This window comes from Triturus cristatus, chromosome 3_2, assembly GCF_964204655.1.
Source record: "Triturus cristatus chromosome 3_2, aTriCri1.1, whole genome shotgun sequence".
NCBI lineage: Eukaryota > Metazoa > Chordata > Amphibia > Caudata > Salamandridae > Triturus > Triturus cristatus.
Genome location: NC_140584.1, coordinates 533,668,633 through 533,684,897, shown reverse-complemented (window position 1 = coordinate 533,684,897; position 16,265 = coordinate 533,668,633). Strand labels below are relative to the sequence as shown.

At 45.6% G+C, this 16,265-nt stretch overlaps 1 protein-coding gene across 4 annotated transcripts in view; it reads left to right on the top strand.

The window, feature by feature from the left end:
• Positions 1-16,265, top strand: part of HIPK3 (homeodomain interacting protein kinase 3) — a 503,936-nt gene that overhangs the window by 440,425 nt on the left and 47,246 nt on the right. For all 4 annotated transcript variants that reach the window (XM_085648240.1, XM_085648239.1, XM_085648238.1 and 1 more), the window contains exons 14-15: positions 10,318-10,553; positions 15,155-15,282. In XM_085648240.1, the coding sequence (XP_085504366.1) occupies positions 10,318-10,553; positions 15,155-15,282 (364 nt within the window). The remainder of the gene's footprint in view (positions 1-10,317; positions 10,554-15,154; positions 15,283-16,265) is intronic.

The window sequence follows — 16,265 nt, the reverse complement described above, 5'->3', positions numbered from 1 at the left end:
ACATTGGTCAACTATGCTCAAACGTTTTCTATCTTGTTTCTCTGAAAATGCTAAAAGTATATTCAAACAAAGATTTAAACACCCAGGGAAAAGAAGTGTCATCATGCCCCCTAGGAAAGATATAGGAGGACTCCGAAACAGCAAAGGCCACAAGGGGGTCTACAACACCAGCCCCAAAAGTCTGGGTTTCGTTGCTAGCAAATGTGGGCAGCAGCCATCAGACAAAGGCAGCTGTACCCAGCCACAGGGGTCCTTTCCTGAAGGTCAAAGCAGAAAAACGTACACCATAGGTGAAATTGGTAGAAATAACTGCAAACATGACAGAAGTTTCGAAAATAGAAACTCAACAGCATCAAAGCAATGACCTTCAACAGAGTCCCCCTGATAATACAACTGTTGGAGACAAATATGAATATATCTTCCAGAGTGGAAAAAGAGAACCTCAGAAAAGTGGGTGTTATCCATTGTATCCCACAGCTGCTTCCTGGAATTCTTGCCACATCACCCAATATCCCACCACACTCTCTTCGTCATCAGCCAGGACTTCCAACAAGTGTAACTTTTTATTGAATCGTTACTGATTACATTATTAGCCAAGCACTAGTCAACCATGAGAAAGCGATGGCATTTCAAAGGTCACTTCCCCTTTAGTTACTTCCTCTGACACTGAGGACTATCATGAAACTTGGTAATAATGCATCTTGTATTACAATAGTGACAAATGCTTGTTAACCTTTGTGTCCCCTTCAGGAGTATCTGGCCATACAGTGGTTTCAAACGATTGGGCAGTGTGAAAGGTTTAGACTTTGCACGGATTGCCATGCTGGAAGACCTGGCAGTTGTTGGGCTACGAACACTTGCTGCTGGGCTCTTAATCTCCCCACCAAAAAAAATCACAATCGATGATCACCACACAGTTCCAGCGCAATAAATTTCCGCCGCAACAGAGGTTATACAACAGTAGTCCAGAATGGATGGCAGTTCAGTTTGTGCTCAAAGATTTTTACAATCTCATTTGCGTTAAGACAGTTCTTGTTTGGACTGACATGACTACATTGTATTGCTTTCAGGGGGTATGCTCTCAGGTAAGTTGTGCATGTTGGCTCACACAGTCTGGCACTGGGTCTCCTGTCCTCAAGCGTCATTGCAAAAGATAGTCTCCCCTCTATGGTGGCTACAAAAGTTCAGATTAACATACACTTCGTAAAGAGTGCATTTAACAGCTATGGCATCTTGCATGCACAAGAGAAAATATCAGAATTTTTAAAATGCATATATGTAAATCCTGTTGTAGATCACACCCTTTACACACTGTTGCCTTCGACTCTAGAGTGTGACGATTCAATTTTTTTCTTTGAAGTATAGGTTTAGGTTTTGAGGCGACTTGTGATTCATACTTGAAACCCACAATGCGCCAAGACAAAGATTCCACTTTAAATTGGTTTTTTTCCTGTCATCAGTTTCTGCAACAGTCAAGCTACAAAAGACCATTTGTTTAACTTCAAACACCAGAATCAATGGAAAATACACCATGAGACAAACATTTAGAATAGACTTGAATGAGTTTCTTGCAGCACTAGACCATATGAGATTGATTCATCAGATAAATTGGGGAGAAAGTCCCCCACCCCACACAATTCAAGATTTGGTCCCAAGTGCAACAGTAAGTTCCTGTGGGCAGACAATCATAGTGTTTATAATTTCTGCTCCACCATAGTTCATGAGGAATCGAGCTGTTAAGTCTGCCAGGCTTTTGAAAATAAAAAAAGGCTATGAGGTATCGGAGGGATACACATGTCAGAATGCAGCACCTGGGCCCTACAGAGTCCTCTACCACCCGCGGTTCCCAAGTCTTTGAAGGAACCTATTCTGAGTACGTCCATGTGGTATTCCGGTGGGCAAAAGGGATTGGAGTGTGGAATCCTTCTCCTCAGTGGGTTCAGATTATGAAGAAGAGCATCCTTGAAGGGATCCAAGTGAAACCTACACCCAAGACCTTCACATCTTTGACACCATCTGAGGATCATCCTTCCAGGGCGCAACTTCAACACAAGCCCGGTGAAGCACCGGTCTCGGGAGATGCAGGCTCCAAGCATGAGAATGCTGAGAAGGGGCCTCGATACCCACTGTCCTCAAGCCCTCTCTGCGCAGATAACTCTGCTTCCCTAGAATATCTTGTTCTTCCAGCTTCTCTCTTCCACTTGTATTTTGCTTTATTACTTTGCAGTAATTTTCTATTGCCCTTGTTTATTTACATAATATGTAAAACAGTTGACATGGCACACATCCCTGTGTGCCATGCCCACAAACACACTGCCCTGGCTTACCTCAGTCACCCCTCTAGCTGGTTGCACTATGCCAGTGGTGTGGGTACAGGTGCATGAGCCCTGTACCCCTACAGTGCCCAGGTCCATTCCTGGGCATTGTAAGTTCAGTGCTGCCATTAAGAGTATATGGAGCTGAGAGGTTGTCAACACGAACTCCACAGCACCATGATGGCTACACTGAAGACTGAGAAGTTTGGTATCAAAACTTTTCAGCACATTAAACCCACACTGGTGGCAGTGTGGGATTTCATGTAAGATGCACCACAGAGGGCAACTTCGCCCCCTGAACCTAACCCACAATCCATGTCCTGTCTGAGAGGCTGCCTAGGCTTCCACACAGCAGACATGTTGCTGGACCCCTGGGTAGAGAGCCTTCCGCTCTCCTGGGCCTGCAACAATGCACATTCTGGGCGAGGTGCTAGGTCTCCTCCCCCAGGATGGGCAGGGGAAGCTTCAAAGGCAAGCCACCTTTGTGAGCTTCTCCAGGCCACTTGCTGTACTCAGCAACTGGCCCCCACCGCTTCTGCCCCCCACTCTGGCGGGATGACTGGCAGGAGAACCCAAGTGAGGTAAGGGGGTGTGCCAGCCTCTGCCAACCCCGCCCCTCAGGTGGGGGAGGCTGGGTGAACCACAATTCTGGGCTCTCGCCATATTGAGGATGGGTAGCCCTGCCCAATCAGGATTAGGCTCCTGCCCCCCTCCCACTGGAGAGTGGCAGGATAGGTGGTGTACCCACCCCAAGGAAGGGACCCATTGGTCCCTGACCTCTACCTACCGGTAACGCCCCTAAATGTAGTATTTAGGGGTACCCTGAACCTTCCTTCCTCAGATCCCGAATCCGAAACAAGCAAGAACAAGAAGAAAGAAGACCTGCTGTGCAGCTGCTAACAAGAGGACGACACCAACTGACTTGGCCCCAACCCTACAGGCCTTGTGACTCTAAAAGACTGGGACTCCCACGAACAGTAACAAGCCCCTGGTGCCAACCAGGAACCGCGACTCCTGCACCCGCCAAGCCTGGCCTGTGCCTGAGTGGGCAAAGACCCCAAGGACGTCCCCCGGGTGACACTGACCAAGAATCCAGCACCTAAGGTCCCACCTCGACGCTCCTGACGACGTCTGCTGCCTCAAAACCAGGGACCCCTCCAACCGTGACCATCTGGTAAGGTAAGATTTCCCGACGCGAAAAGACACCCCTGCACCCGGCCCCCTGTGCCCAGCTCCTGGGTGCCTACCTAACCTACAGCTTCCCAACTTACCTCTCAAAGTGGTGGTCGCACCTGAAGAATCTTCGTCCCCGAGCTTGCAGCCTTTGTTCGTTTTGTAGCTTCTCCATTGAAATCCATTGAGCACCCGACGGCTCAAAACCACCCTGAACCCAGCCGCCCGAGTGCCCCTGGGAGTGCAACATCTATCCTGACCTACTTCCCCACTTGCCCTGAGTAAGTGACCAGGAGCCCAGCTCCCACAGCCGTGTGGCCTGCCTGCTAGCAGCCTCTAACCAAGGGCCCCCTGCCCGCCATAGGCTAACATTGGGCCTAACTCTCTCTGCACCCGGCTGCCCCTGTGCCGCTGAGGGTGTAACAACTGTACCTACCTGACCCTGGGAGACTCCCCGAGTCTATGCCCAGAACCTTAACTCTGCCAGTCGAGTACTTACCCAAAAGCTGATAACTCACTTTTCCTCCATAAGGTAACATTGACTGGTTTTACTTGGAAATTCTTCTAAGTGTCGAGTTTTGAAACTTTAAAATATTCACTAAAAAGCAGCTGATCAACAAACAAAATTACTCACCTGCTATCAGGGAGATCCCAGTGCTGGATCTTGGTACCCAGCATTGACCCTGAAAAGTAATTACAACCGTACTTACCGATAACTTGATTTTCCTCCATAGGATAACATTGCCCGGTTTTTGCCAGAAATTCTTCATAAGTGTTGATTTTTGAAACTTACAAATATTCCTTAAAAATCGCCTGTGTAACAAAAACGATTTCTTTCAACTGTTTACAGGAAATGCACCAGGATTGAATCCAGGGTCCAACCCTGAGTAAGAAAATCATATGTAAAGTAACTGAAATTGCATTTACTTAAAAAGTTACATTGAGCTCAATACTTGTGTTTGAATTGTGTTGCCTATTGCAACAACTGTAACAATTGCATTCAAGTCTATTGCCTATTGAAAGTATTTAACTAAAGCCTCTCATTCTGAGAAAGTATATTTTGATACCTATTGTTGGTTCTAAAATAAAACTATATATATTTTTATATACAAACCATTGGCCTAGAGTTCAGTTATTGAGTGTGTGAGACCATTTGCTGACCGAGTGTGTACAACAAATGCTTTACACTGTCCTCTGATACTGCCTTACTGCTCGACCAAGCTACCACTTTAGAGAGTAAGGTTATATCTAACTTTAGCCTCTGCCAAACCTCTGGGGACTGTGGACTCTGTGCACACTGAACTTTACTTTGGTGCAGTATATACAGAGCCACTTTCTTACACCCTTCACATTTCCTGTTCTGGGGCATTCTGTGAAACTCTGCCTTCCTCCTCAGTTATTTCTTCTACAATTTTAACATCTGCGATCATCGCAGACCATGCTTGGGTATGCCCCTCAAGTCATTCATCATGTCTAATGTGCTTCATTCTTACCAATTCCGCTGTTGCCCATTCCCTCAAATCCTGTACCCATTTATGTATTGGCAGAGGCTTTGGACTGAGCCATGAGATTGCCACTCTCCTCTTTGTAAGTACTAGTCCTAATAATACACATTTCCTACCCAATTGTGTCAGTTTTGGGGCAGGCAGCAGGTTCAGGATGACCATGCATACCATCCCAGGGATAACCCATCCCGTTGCTATTTGAAGTATATCACTTCCTGCCAGAATGTGCGCAGTTCCCCGCATTCCCATACCATATGCAGAAAACGTGCAGCAGCCGTCCCACACCTCAGGCACCCGTCCGTTCTATCCCGGTAGATTTTATTCAGTTTATATGGGGTGATGTATAATTGATGAACTATGTTCTATTAGATTAGTTAGAATCTGGAATTAGAGCTCACCTCTCTGACTCCTTTGTGAATCTTTATCCAGTCTCTCCCTGTCAGAGGGCCCTCGGAAACCCTACTCCCATCTTGCCTGTATCGGCAGAGCACTCATTGGACTATCATCTCCAAGGGCCCTATACATATGAGAAATCCGACACCGCCCTCTTGCCATTGTAGGTATAGTTGTGAATGTCTCGTACCGTGGGGGCTCCTCTGGAAACGATGGCCACAATTCCCTGGCTTCAGCTGCTATCTTATTATACTGCAGGAATTGACCTAATCGAATTCAAACGTAGTCATCGCCTTCTCTCGAGTGATATACTGATTATTGCTATATAAATCCCCCATGGTGAGGCAACCACCATCTTTCTGTATGGTCATAACTTCCACTAATTTTCTTTTTTTAAAGGTCGTGCAACCCATAGTGGCATGTCGGGTGCATATGGTGCTCTCCGTATCACTTTTTTCACCGTATCTTCCCAGAGTTTCGCCACTCTTTTAATTAAGTAAGGAAAGTCCCTGGAAGTTGCGCACCCCATTATAAGCAATTTAGGTTATGTGCTTCCCGCAACCGTACCCAGTTATTACCGTCCTCCAACCAATGAACTGCACGTTGAAGGTGTGTCGCTAGGTTATAAAGATATAACCGGGGCAACTCCACCCGTCCATCTACCCACTTTCTTTGGAGAGTTTCCAATTTAATCCGCGTACACTTATTCCCCCATAACAGCTCCACCAGCAGGCTGTCCAGTGTCTTGGTAAGGGATATTGGGATGTCATAAAAGCTATGTTGCATCGCTTAGAGGCAGCGAGGAAAAATCATTTTTCGTAAGTGCCACCTTCCACATCAAAGAAAGAGGCAGAGACTGCCAAAAGCCCACCGAGGCCTGTATTCCAGCTATTACTTTATGACGTCTGGTATAATTGAACCCCTGGATAACGTACTCCCTCTAGTTTCCACTGCAGTCCCACCTCGGCATATGCCGAAACATCCTCCCTTGCCAACCTCCCCAGAGATACCAGGGACGACTTACTTTGGTTGACATGGAGTCCCAAAAACTCCCTAAATTATTCTATCAGGAGCTGTGCTGTTCATCCAGGGTGCCGTAAATATACCAACATATCGTTGATATACATAGATACTATGTGCTCTGTGTCTTCTACAAGAATTCCATAATCTCTCATATTTTTCCTGAGTTTCGCTGCTAATCGTTCCATCGCCACCGCGAATAATAGCGGCGATAGGGGACATCCCTGTCTTGTGCCCCTTAACAATGCAAACTGATCCGATACCACCCATCTGAGTAGCACTCTGGCCAACGGGTTACTATATAATAACTGAATCCATTGAACGAACTCGTCTCGTATCCCCATCTTTTGTAGAACGTTCGAAATGTAATTCCATTTCACCGAGTCAAAGGCTTGCTCAATATCCAATAGGGCTAAGGAACAATCCTCAGTCTGCACTGTCGGTGCATGCCATACATGGGCCAGCCTTCGCATGTTGTGTTTTATTCCTTAGGCTTCCAGATCAGCCTTCTCTTTTCAAGTCCCCAGTTGTTAACCGATTCTTGAAAGGCATAACTCATCTCTTTCCTCCTGTTCCTTTCGTTATGCGTCATGGGGACTTGAATCTAGTCTTAACTTATTTAATGTGCGCTCCCTTTGAGCCACTTCACAACTGTCCTTTGAGGCTTTTAACTCTCAAAACTGCATTCCTGGTGGCCATCACTACTGCCAGGTGGGTGGGTGAGTGAGTGAGCTCCAGGCTCTTTCTTCAAAGCCTCCTTTTCTCTTTGTGCATCCGGACAAAGTTGTCCTCAGAACTCGTCCATCCTTTCTGCCAAAGGTTGTTGCTGCTTTTCACATTGGGCAGATCATCACTTTGCCCACCTTCTTTCCCCCTCCGCATCCTTCCAAAGAGGAAGAGAGGCTACACTGTCTGGACCCAAAACATGCGCTGTCTTTTTATCTAGACCGCACAAAACAGTTCCGGGTGGATGACCAGCTCTTTGTTGGCTACGTGGGCGCCAAAAAAGGCCGGGCCGTCCACAAATGGACACTGTCAGTGGGTCGTTTTGTGTATCAAGGCCTGTTATTCTCTGGCGAAAAAGGAGCCTCCAGTAGGGTTGCGCGCCCATTCCACCGTGGGTGACAAGTCATTGCTGCCTTAGGGCAAGGAGTTCCTCTGAGCGACATCTGTCAGCCAGCTACGTGGGCATCGTTGCACACCTTTACGAAACACTACTGCCTGGACGGTCAAGTCCGGAGAGACGGCTTCTTTGGCCGCTCTGTTCTCCAGGATTTTCTGGTGTAATATTGGTTCGCAGACCCACCATTGGGGTTGGTATTCCTGGGATATCCATTCTAAGGTAAGGAATCTATAACGAACGTGTTTCTTTCAGATGAACAAGTTACTTACCTTTGGTAACGATATATCTGCAAGAAGCAGTTAGTTATAGATTCCTTATCGCCCCACCCATCCTCTGTTCTGCGAACTGATTTCTAGGGTTAAGGATATCCTTTCAGGGCCCTAGTTTTGTGCACCAATGGTCAGTGCCTTGCATGTCTCTGCGTTTCTGGTGCAGAAAGTCATGTACAGAACTGACGTCAGCGTGCGAGGGCGGCATCTAAGTAGCTACCACGATGTCATTCCGGTGGCACGATGCCTACAACGGACGCAGAGCCGACCAACGCCACCTTCCCACGTGCAGAGGTACTGCTGACGAAAAACTCTCTGGATCCAGTCTGACGCCTTGGGGTAATTCTAAGGTAAGGAATCTATAACGTTTCTTATAGATATATCGTTACCGAAGGTAAGTAACTAGTTTTTCAGGCCAGTCTACATTTAACTACATGGCTCCCATGTATGCAATGTCCAAATGTCTACTTGTTCTTTTTCGTCCCGCTCACCTTTACCCTCCTGCTCAAACCTTTGTCGTTCCCTCTGTGGAGGGGTCTGGTAGGCCGTCATGTTCACCCAGTCGAATCTTCCTGTCGCTCCTGGTCGCCTCCCGAGCTCTGAGTTGCTGTTCTGGATTTTTGCACTGTCAGTATCCGATGTTTGCAGAGTACCGTCTAAACAAACTCTACCAGGGCTGCCCATGCGTGGTTACGAATTTGACCGTGCACCTTGCCTTCTCTCATTATTAGTATTGCCCGTCCAGGGAGTTCTTGAGGGAGTACCGGATGACGGAACCAGGAGGGCCCCCTGGCATTCCACTTGAATCCAGCCAGTCACTGGCTTCAGCTGCCGAATAAAAGAAAAGGGTGCAGCCTGCTTGCTCTACTCTCAGCTTTTCTGGGATTAATAAGCTGTATTTCATACTCAGTTCTCATAGGCGCCGTTTAACATTAAGAAAGGTTTTTCACTGAGTTGGACACGCTGGGTGTAATCCGGGTAAATGGAGATAGGATGATCCTCAAACTGCGGTGGGCTTTTGGTACGCGTGGTCTGGAAATTCACATCTCTATCTCTATAATTGCCGAAACGAGCGATGATCGCTCTCAGCGGTGTCCCCGACATCGAGGAGGACTGCCACTGATCTGTGCGCCCTTTCAATGCTGAAGAATTTTGATATGGGCTTGGGAGCTAGTTCCTTTACTATCCAGTCCTCTAGAAAGAGCTCTTCTGACTGGCCCTCGGCCCGTTCAGTGAATCTTACAAAGCGGAGATTATTCCTCCGGGACCTCCCTTAGGAATCCTATGCTCGTTCATCTAGCTGGATAACCCTTTTTTGGAGTGCTATTACCATATCTCTGAGGGTCCGCACCTCCGTTTGTAACATTTCTACATTACCTTTTGCATTAGTGACTGTCAGCCACTTTCCGCAAGTCACACCTGAGGAGATTCACATCTATTGCAACCGCTTCTATCCTCTGAACCATATATGCTCTGGTTGAGTGTATTGCCTGCAAGACATCCGACAACGACTGGGAATCCATTGTCATTTGCGTCTCCTCCTGTTCCCCATCTCCCGTAGCCTCCTCTCAGGACTCAGGGCCCTGCTGTAATGGCATTGGGTAATTACTTATTGTTCGAGGCATATGAGCTGCAGATTACACACTGTGCATAGATCGTCATCTGGTGTTGGCACTTGTTTTTGTCTTGGAAAGTCTTTGGAAGTCACGAGGTATGTGACTCCTCCTTTGGATCACTTGTCTTTCAGTGTGGTTTCTGCATACTGTCCAATCTTTAACTTGGAAAATACTGGGGGATGAAATTGTCCATATCCAGGAATATATAAACTGTAAAAAATACACCTGGGCAGGCTACTTTAACTTTGCGTGTGGGCAAAAAGATATAGAACATTTTTCAAACACTTGCAGTTATTATATAGAAAAGCAAACAATTTTGACAGAAACTGAATGACATCAGTTTCTGTCAAAATTGTCTGCTTTTCTATATAGCAACTACAAGTGTTTGAAAAATGTTCTATATCTTTTTTGACTGCACACAAAGTTAAAGTAGCATGCCCAGTTGTATTTATTTACAGTCTACTGTCCAACCTTTGACACCTAGTAATCCTAAATGGGTACGGAATTAGTGCACATGCATAGTGAGGTAAAGGGGTGCAAATTACATAATGTAATTAGAAGCTATAAGTGTACTTATTATTTGTCCATTCCTGGCCTGTTTTGCAGTTTATAGCCAATCCTATCCATTGTGTTTTGAGGGTTTCCTGGACTAGTCTTCGTTCATAACAAATATTTTGGTTTTAAACTGGCAGTGGACAGTTCTAACATGCACTTTACTTCAAAGTGCCCCCCTTTTTCTTTTCTTTTTTTTTGCCTTCCATTTTCTGATATTCAATATTGCAAGTACCTGTTAAAATATATTGCTCTGAGATTGATAATTACCTATGAATAATAGGTGTACAGAATAGGCACATTTCTTGGTGTTATTCAACATAACCTTTAATTAAGGATTTTGTATTCTAGCATGTCAGATGATGATCCTGAGAGTGGATGTGATACGGTCGATGGCTCTCCAACATCAGATTCGTCCGGACATGACAGCCCATTTGAAGAAAGCAATTTTACTGGAGATACTAATCAAAATACAGAAACGCAATCCTCAGATAACATAAAAACCAAACCAGCTATATGCACTGTGGTGGTACCCCCAATGAGAATAGAAAATAACAGATTGAATTCCAATCCTCTCTCCAATACAGGTAAGCATTTCTTCAAAGTATGGCATCTTCTATGCTCTTCTGCATGCTTTATGCAAATGGCAATTTTTTTTAAATGCACACGTTTTCACTTGTAAATTAACATCTGAGAGAAAGTACAAAAATTATCTAATGGTATTTTATATACCATAAGTTTCCAAGCTGGCATTATACATTGTCCTCCACTCTTTCAGCGCATGCTTGATGCACTTGTTTTATGTAAGGCTATTGTGTTTTTTAAAATTGTAAGACTTTTTTACATGTTCATATTTATTAAGAATCTAGGGTATTGTGTTGAATATTTGGTACCAATTTTGCTTTTCCTTCCTCTAGCTACCCATTACATTATCTTCCTAAAACACCATCAATTCCCGCCAAGTTTCATTGTGCGAACCGTCTCTGTATTACATTTAGCACTCTTTCGGGGGAAGAGAAATGATATGTACAAGTCCTCACCCTGCCTTTTTATTTTTTATCTAGTGAGTAGATAACTTCAGAACAGACTCCAAAGCTTTGACTAAAATAAAGATAATACTGGGGACATAGTGTAGTTAGCTGGCTCTTTATATAGTATACTACAAAGAGGTATACTGTTCAAAGAGTCCAGGTATCCCTTATAAGTAGACAGGGGTGTTCTAGCAATTCCAAGGTGCTCTTAGAGAGTAGTGAGGCCGAGCAGCCATGGGCTTATCAGAGACTAGTGTTTGACATCTGCAATACGCACAGTCAAACGGTACAAACGACTGCATATGGAGATCCACACCAATTTACAATAACACGTGTGCATATGTACATATATATATTCCAAGTCACAACGTCTCAGCACTCTGTGCAACACGCACTCCTTCCCAAAATGAATCAGCAGTTCGCTGAAGTTTATCTACTAAGTTTATTCTCATGGCCAAACAAGCCCTCATGGTTTGGCCATGAGAATAAACTCATAAGATAAACTTCCTCGAACTGCTGATTCATTTTGGGAAGGAGTGCGTGTTGCACAGAGTGCTGTTATGTTATGACTTGGAATAGTTTTGGGTTTTCCTCTAACCCTGACATGCACCAGGCTGCTGGTCGCTGGCTCCAAGAGGATGGTGATTGATATATATATATATTCACTTCAAAAACCATAGGTTTCACACATGTTATAGTTAGCTGGACATTTCCCTCGTAAAAAACCAATGAAATTCCCCCGTTATAGTTAGTAAAGGGAACTATAACTCACGCGACCGCAATCCACTGCTGATGACGTCAGATATTACATCACTGTATTTATTCACTTATTTACCCATTTTTCTTTCCTTTAACCTTTAGCTATACATATTTAATAAATATTTATTTTACAGAAAGACACATGTCATCAGTGATGTAATATCTGACGTCATCAGCAGTGGATTGCGGTCGCGTGAGTTATAGTTCCCTTTACTAACTATAACGGGGGAATTTCATTGGTTTTTTACGAGGGAAATGTCCAGCTAACTATAACATGTGTGAAACCTATGGTTTTTTAAGTGAATTTGCAAGGTTTTTTAAATGCTAATTCCGAACTATAACGTGTGTGAAACCTATGGTTTTTTCGGTGAATTTGTACGGTTTTTTAAATGCTAAGTTATGTATTTATTATTGAATTTTTATTTTTAAGGTTTTTCACCGTGCGCGTACCGTGCACGCACGGTGCGCTTCGCGCACCTTGCGCGCTCTGTGGGCGCGCGGTGCGCTTTGCGCACCGCGCCCCCACGTTACGCCGTTCGCGTAATTTTCACGTTTCTACCGTGCACGCACGGTAAGCGCACTGCGATTTTTCGTAAAAATATTAAAAACATTTATGACCCTTGGGGGTCCTTTGGGGACCCCCTGACAATGGCTAGGGGGTCAGGAACTGCCCACCCTGCCCCCTATTCATGTTCTCCACCTTTATTTTTCACCTCCCTCGGACTGCGAGAGACTAAATGGTGGCTGACACTTCCTGGTTTCGACCGATTCGAATGTTTACTAAGATCTAACAACCAATCAGAATTGCGCTCGTGCACGGCAGGGTGCGCTTACCGTACGCGCACGGTGCGCGCCTATAGATATATATATGCTTTTAAATGCTATTTTCTCAGAAAATACTGAACAGATTTACACCAGACCTGCAAAAGGCACATCCCTGACCTGAGGACTACCTCTCTGCCAAATTTCAAGATTTTCTGTTCAGCCGTTCGGGCTGTAGCGCGGACTAAAGGTCCTATGGGAAAATGCATGGGGAAAACGCGTTTTGGGACCCCCCCTTTTTCTCAGCCCCCGCTTGACGAATCCCCCCCGAGACTTTCAGGGAAGGAGCGGAGCGCCCCAGCTATTTCGAAAATTTCGCGAGGATTCGTCAATCGACGCAAAAGTTATTCCAAATAGAATATTGCGGATTTCCTATGGAAACACGGTCCTAACTATAACTATCTACTGGCGACCGCCAGTAGATAATATATATATATATATTCAATTTTTTTATTTTCTTATTATTTCTTTACAGTGACTTACGAGACCAATCTCCTGGACCTAAGGTAAGTATGGGGCAAGGTCCAAGGCAGCACCAACAGGTCAAGTCTGGTGGCACTGGGGCAAACAGGTGCAATACAGTGTTGTTGAAGTCAGTGAGGCTCTTTCTGGTAGCAAAGAAGCTGCAGGTTGGTAGTGGATGGCCAGTCTGGCTGAACCAACCGGGGGGCTCAGGTCTCCATATTCAGGATGTTGGTACTCCTCCTCTCGGGCCTGGGTGGGCAGGTGCTACAATATCCTGAGGCGTCTGGTTTCTGTCACTAGAGATACTCGCAGAAGATGTTGCAGGCGGCATCAGTAATTCCACAGCTCGGAAGCCAAAGGTGTGCTTCGAGTCTAGTGGGTCTGGGGACTATGCTGGCACCATTGGCACACTTCCACTTGGGCTAGGGCCACGGGTGCAGTGGTGTTTTTGGTGTCGGATTTTGGGCGGTCTGGAGTCCTCTCAGCTCTTTTGGGGTGCCTGCTGGATGCAGGTTGAGCAGCTCCACTACTCCATGGGAGTTCCTGGGTCTTAGTTGAAGTCTGGAAGTCCTCCCAGGGTTTTGGAGGCACAGGCATCAGCAGGACAAGTCGTCTTTGGCGTAATTGTCGGACAGCAGACAGACCAGCAGGGTTGGCACCAAGTCAGCTGCTGGTCTTCTGTTATTGGTTCTTGCGACTCGTCGGTCTTCTTTCAAGTTGGCAGGATCTGATTTCCTTAGAGAAGTGTAAGGTAGGAGCCAATGGGCTACTCACCCTTGGGATCACTCGAACCCCTATTTGACCGCTATCTGTGGAACATGAGCATAACCCTGTCCCAGAATACCTAATTATGCCATCATAAAGGTGGAAGACACTGAAATGTTGTGTCCACATCAGGTAGCCTACCTTCGGGGTGGAACTAGCCTGAGGGGAATCCGCCTCTAGGTCTACTAATTTTCTTATCTATCCAGATGCCAAATGGTCCCTGATCAGGTGGCAGGGCATCCCTCTGAGGGAAGCCAGATTTGCATACTAAGGCAGCAGGCTCTTTGAAGCCCCCTGCCTTGGAATGCAAATTTACAGGTCATCTTGCTGGAAGGTGGTGTAAAACACCCATCTGCCGAAGCAGGCTTTGTTCCTGAACTTCTGAGAGTGTTGACACTCACCCGTGGGGGTCAGGAACTTGTCTGTGTTGGCAGGCTAGTCAGCCAGTACACTGGTAGTTAGGTTTTCAGGGGGCTTCTCGAAAGATGCATTTTGGGGGCATGTATTACATCCATCACTGGAATCAGTGTGGGTTCATTAATATAAGATATCAGATATCTTTGGTTTCAGTTAAACCATCATGTAGCTGGGGAACTCGTTTTCACCAGTGTGCAGCACATGTACTTAAAATGGCTTCTCTGGTCACTAGTACTGATTTGCAGGCAGTGCCTGTAGGCATGGCACACAGGGGTGTGTGCCATGTTGTGTTTTTACTTTTGTCTGCACCAAGGCATGCATCCTGCAATGGTAGTCTGCATGAGTTAGTTGAGGGGTCCCTTAGTGTTGCACCAAAACATGCTGCAGCCTTTAGGGACCCTCTTTGGTACCCATGCCCTAGGTTCCTGGGGTACCGTGCACTAGGGACTTAAAGGGGTGCCAAAGGTGTTGCCTATTGTGGGAACATTTTTACAGTTTTGGGAAAGATCTAGCAGTGGGGGCCTGGATAGCAGGACTCCAGTGCACTTCCAGACAAAATTGCATCGAATACCAGGCAAAAATGGGGGTGACAGTGTCAAAAAGAGGCACTTCCTACTCATAGTGGCATGAATTTCTAGCAAGAACAGTGCAGAATTGCTTAGTCACATGGGTAATATCTGTAACTGCCCTTGTGCATGTAAGTTTAAAGAAAATATATGGAAAACAACAAGCTGCAGTCTAATGACTATGTAGTTATACCATTAATTTAAATGTGATTCCCCGATATGCCATGTGGTACTTGAGCCTTTCCAATGTGGAATCTTCCAAAAGCTAGATTTTGTCTTCCCATGCTCTCTGCATTATCTTCTCTAAGACAGGTCTGTTGTTGAATCTGAACCAGCATCTGTTTTTAATTTTAACTATTTCAGAACCCGTATTCCAGCCACTGATAAAAGGCAGGTCTGCCCCTGGAAGAATCAACCATCCACCAACTATGGGTCATCGACAGCATAAATTGGCATCTGCATTCCAACAACAGCATTTGAACTTCAGCCAGGTATTTCTTTTTCAATACTTAGTTTGTGTTATGCAACTTGAATAGGCTTCAGTGAATGGTTTTATTAGATCTATCCTCTTTGATGATTGGTTTACGGTATACTATTGTACATTTCTGATCTAATTGACAGCAGCCTTTTTCAAGCCTTAGATATTTCGTTTTTTAAATAAATCTATTAAGATTTCAAGTGTAACTTTTATGAAGAATATCTATTACAGCAAGCAGTGCCAGTATCAATTAAAGTTGGTCAGTCATATATTAGTCAGCATATTTGTACTTCAACCACACTGTCTGTAGGAAAATGGGAGTTCGAGGCATATGAGCTGCAGATTACACACTTTTGCATAGATCGCCATCTGGTGTTGGGCCCGGATGTTTGCAGTTTGTTTTTCCTCTTGGAAAGTCTTTGGAAGTCAGGAGGTGAGTGACTCCTCCTTTGGATCGTATTGCGCATGGGCTTCGGCTCCATCCTCAGATTGTTTTTTCCCGCAATCGGGCTCGGATGTAATACTTCGTGCTCCGGTTCCGAACATTCCAGTTCGACGATCGAAGCGGAATCCTCGCTCTCCGCGGTATTGTTCAGATCCTGATCTCCTCAATCAACTTCTTCTTCGACACACCTTCGATTCCAGTCATCGATGGCAGACTTCGGGCCTATCCAGGCTCCGGTCCCGGCTGATGGAAAGAACTCCATTCAAGAAGTGCCCTCGATGTGGGTCCAAATTCCCCCACACCGATCTTCATGAGGTGTGCAACCTCTGCCTCTCCCCTGAACACGAGGCTTGAGACTGTACCGCCTGCAAGTCTTTTAGATCCAAAAAGACTATTCGAGATCGAAGGGCCAGACAAAAAATGGCGCACTCCTCGACTTCTGTTCCAGTCGACATCTTCGGGGACCACGTTGAAGCTCCGGGACAGCAGCACACCGAAGAGGACCTAGTCAGTGCTTCCGAAGCCGACGACTCTGATGTGGAGGACATCAC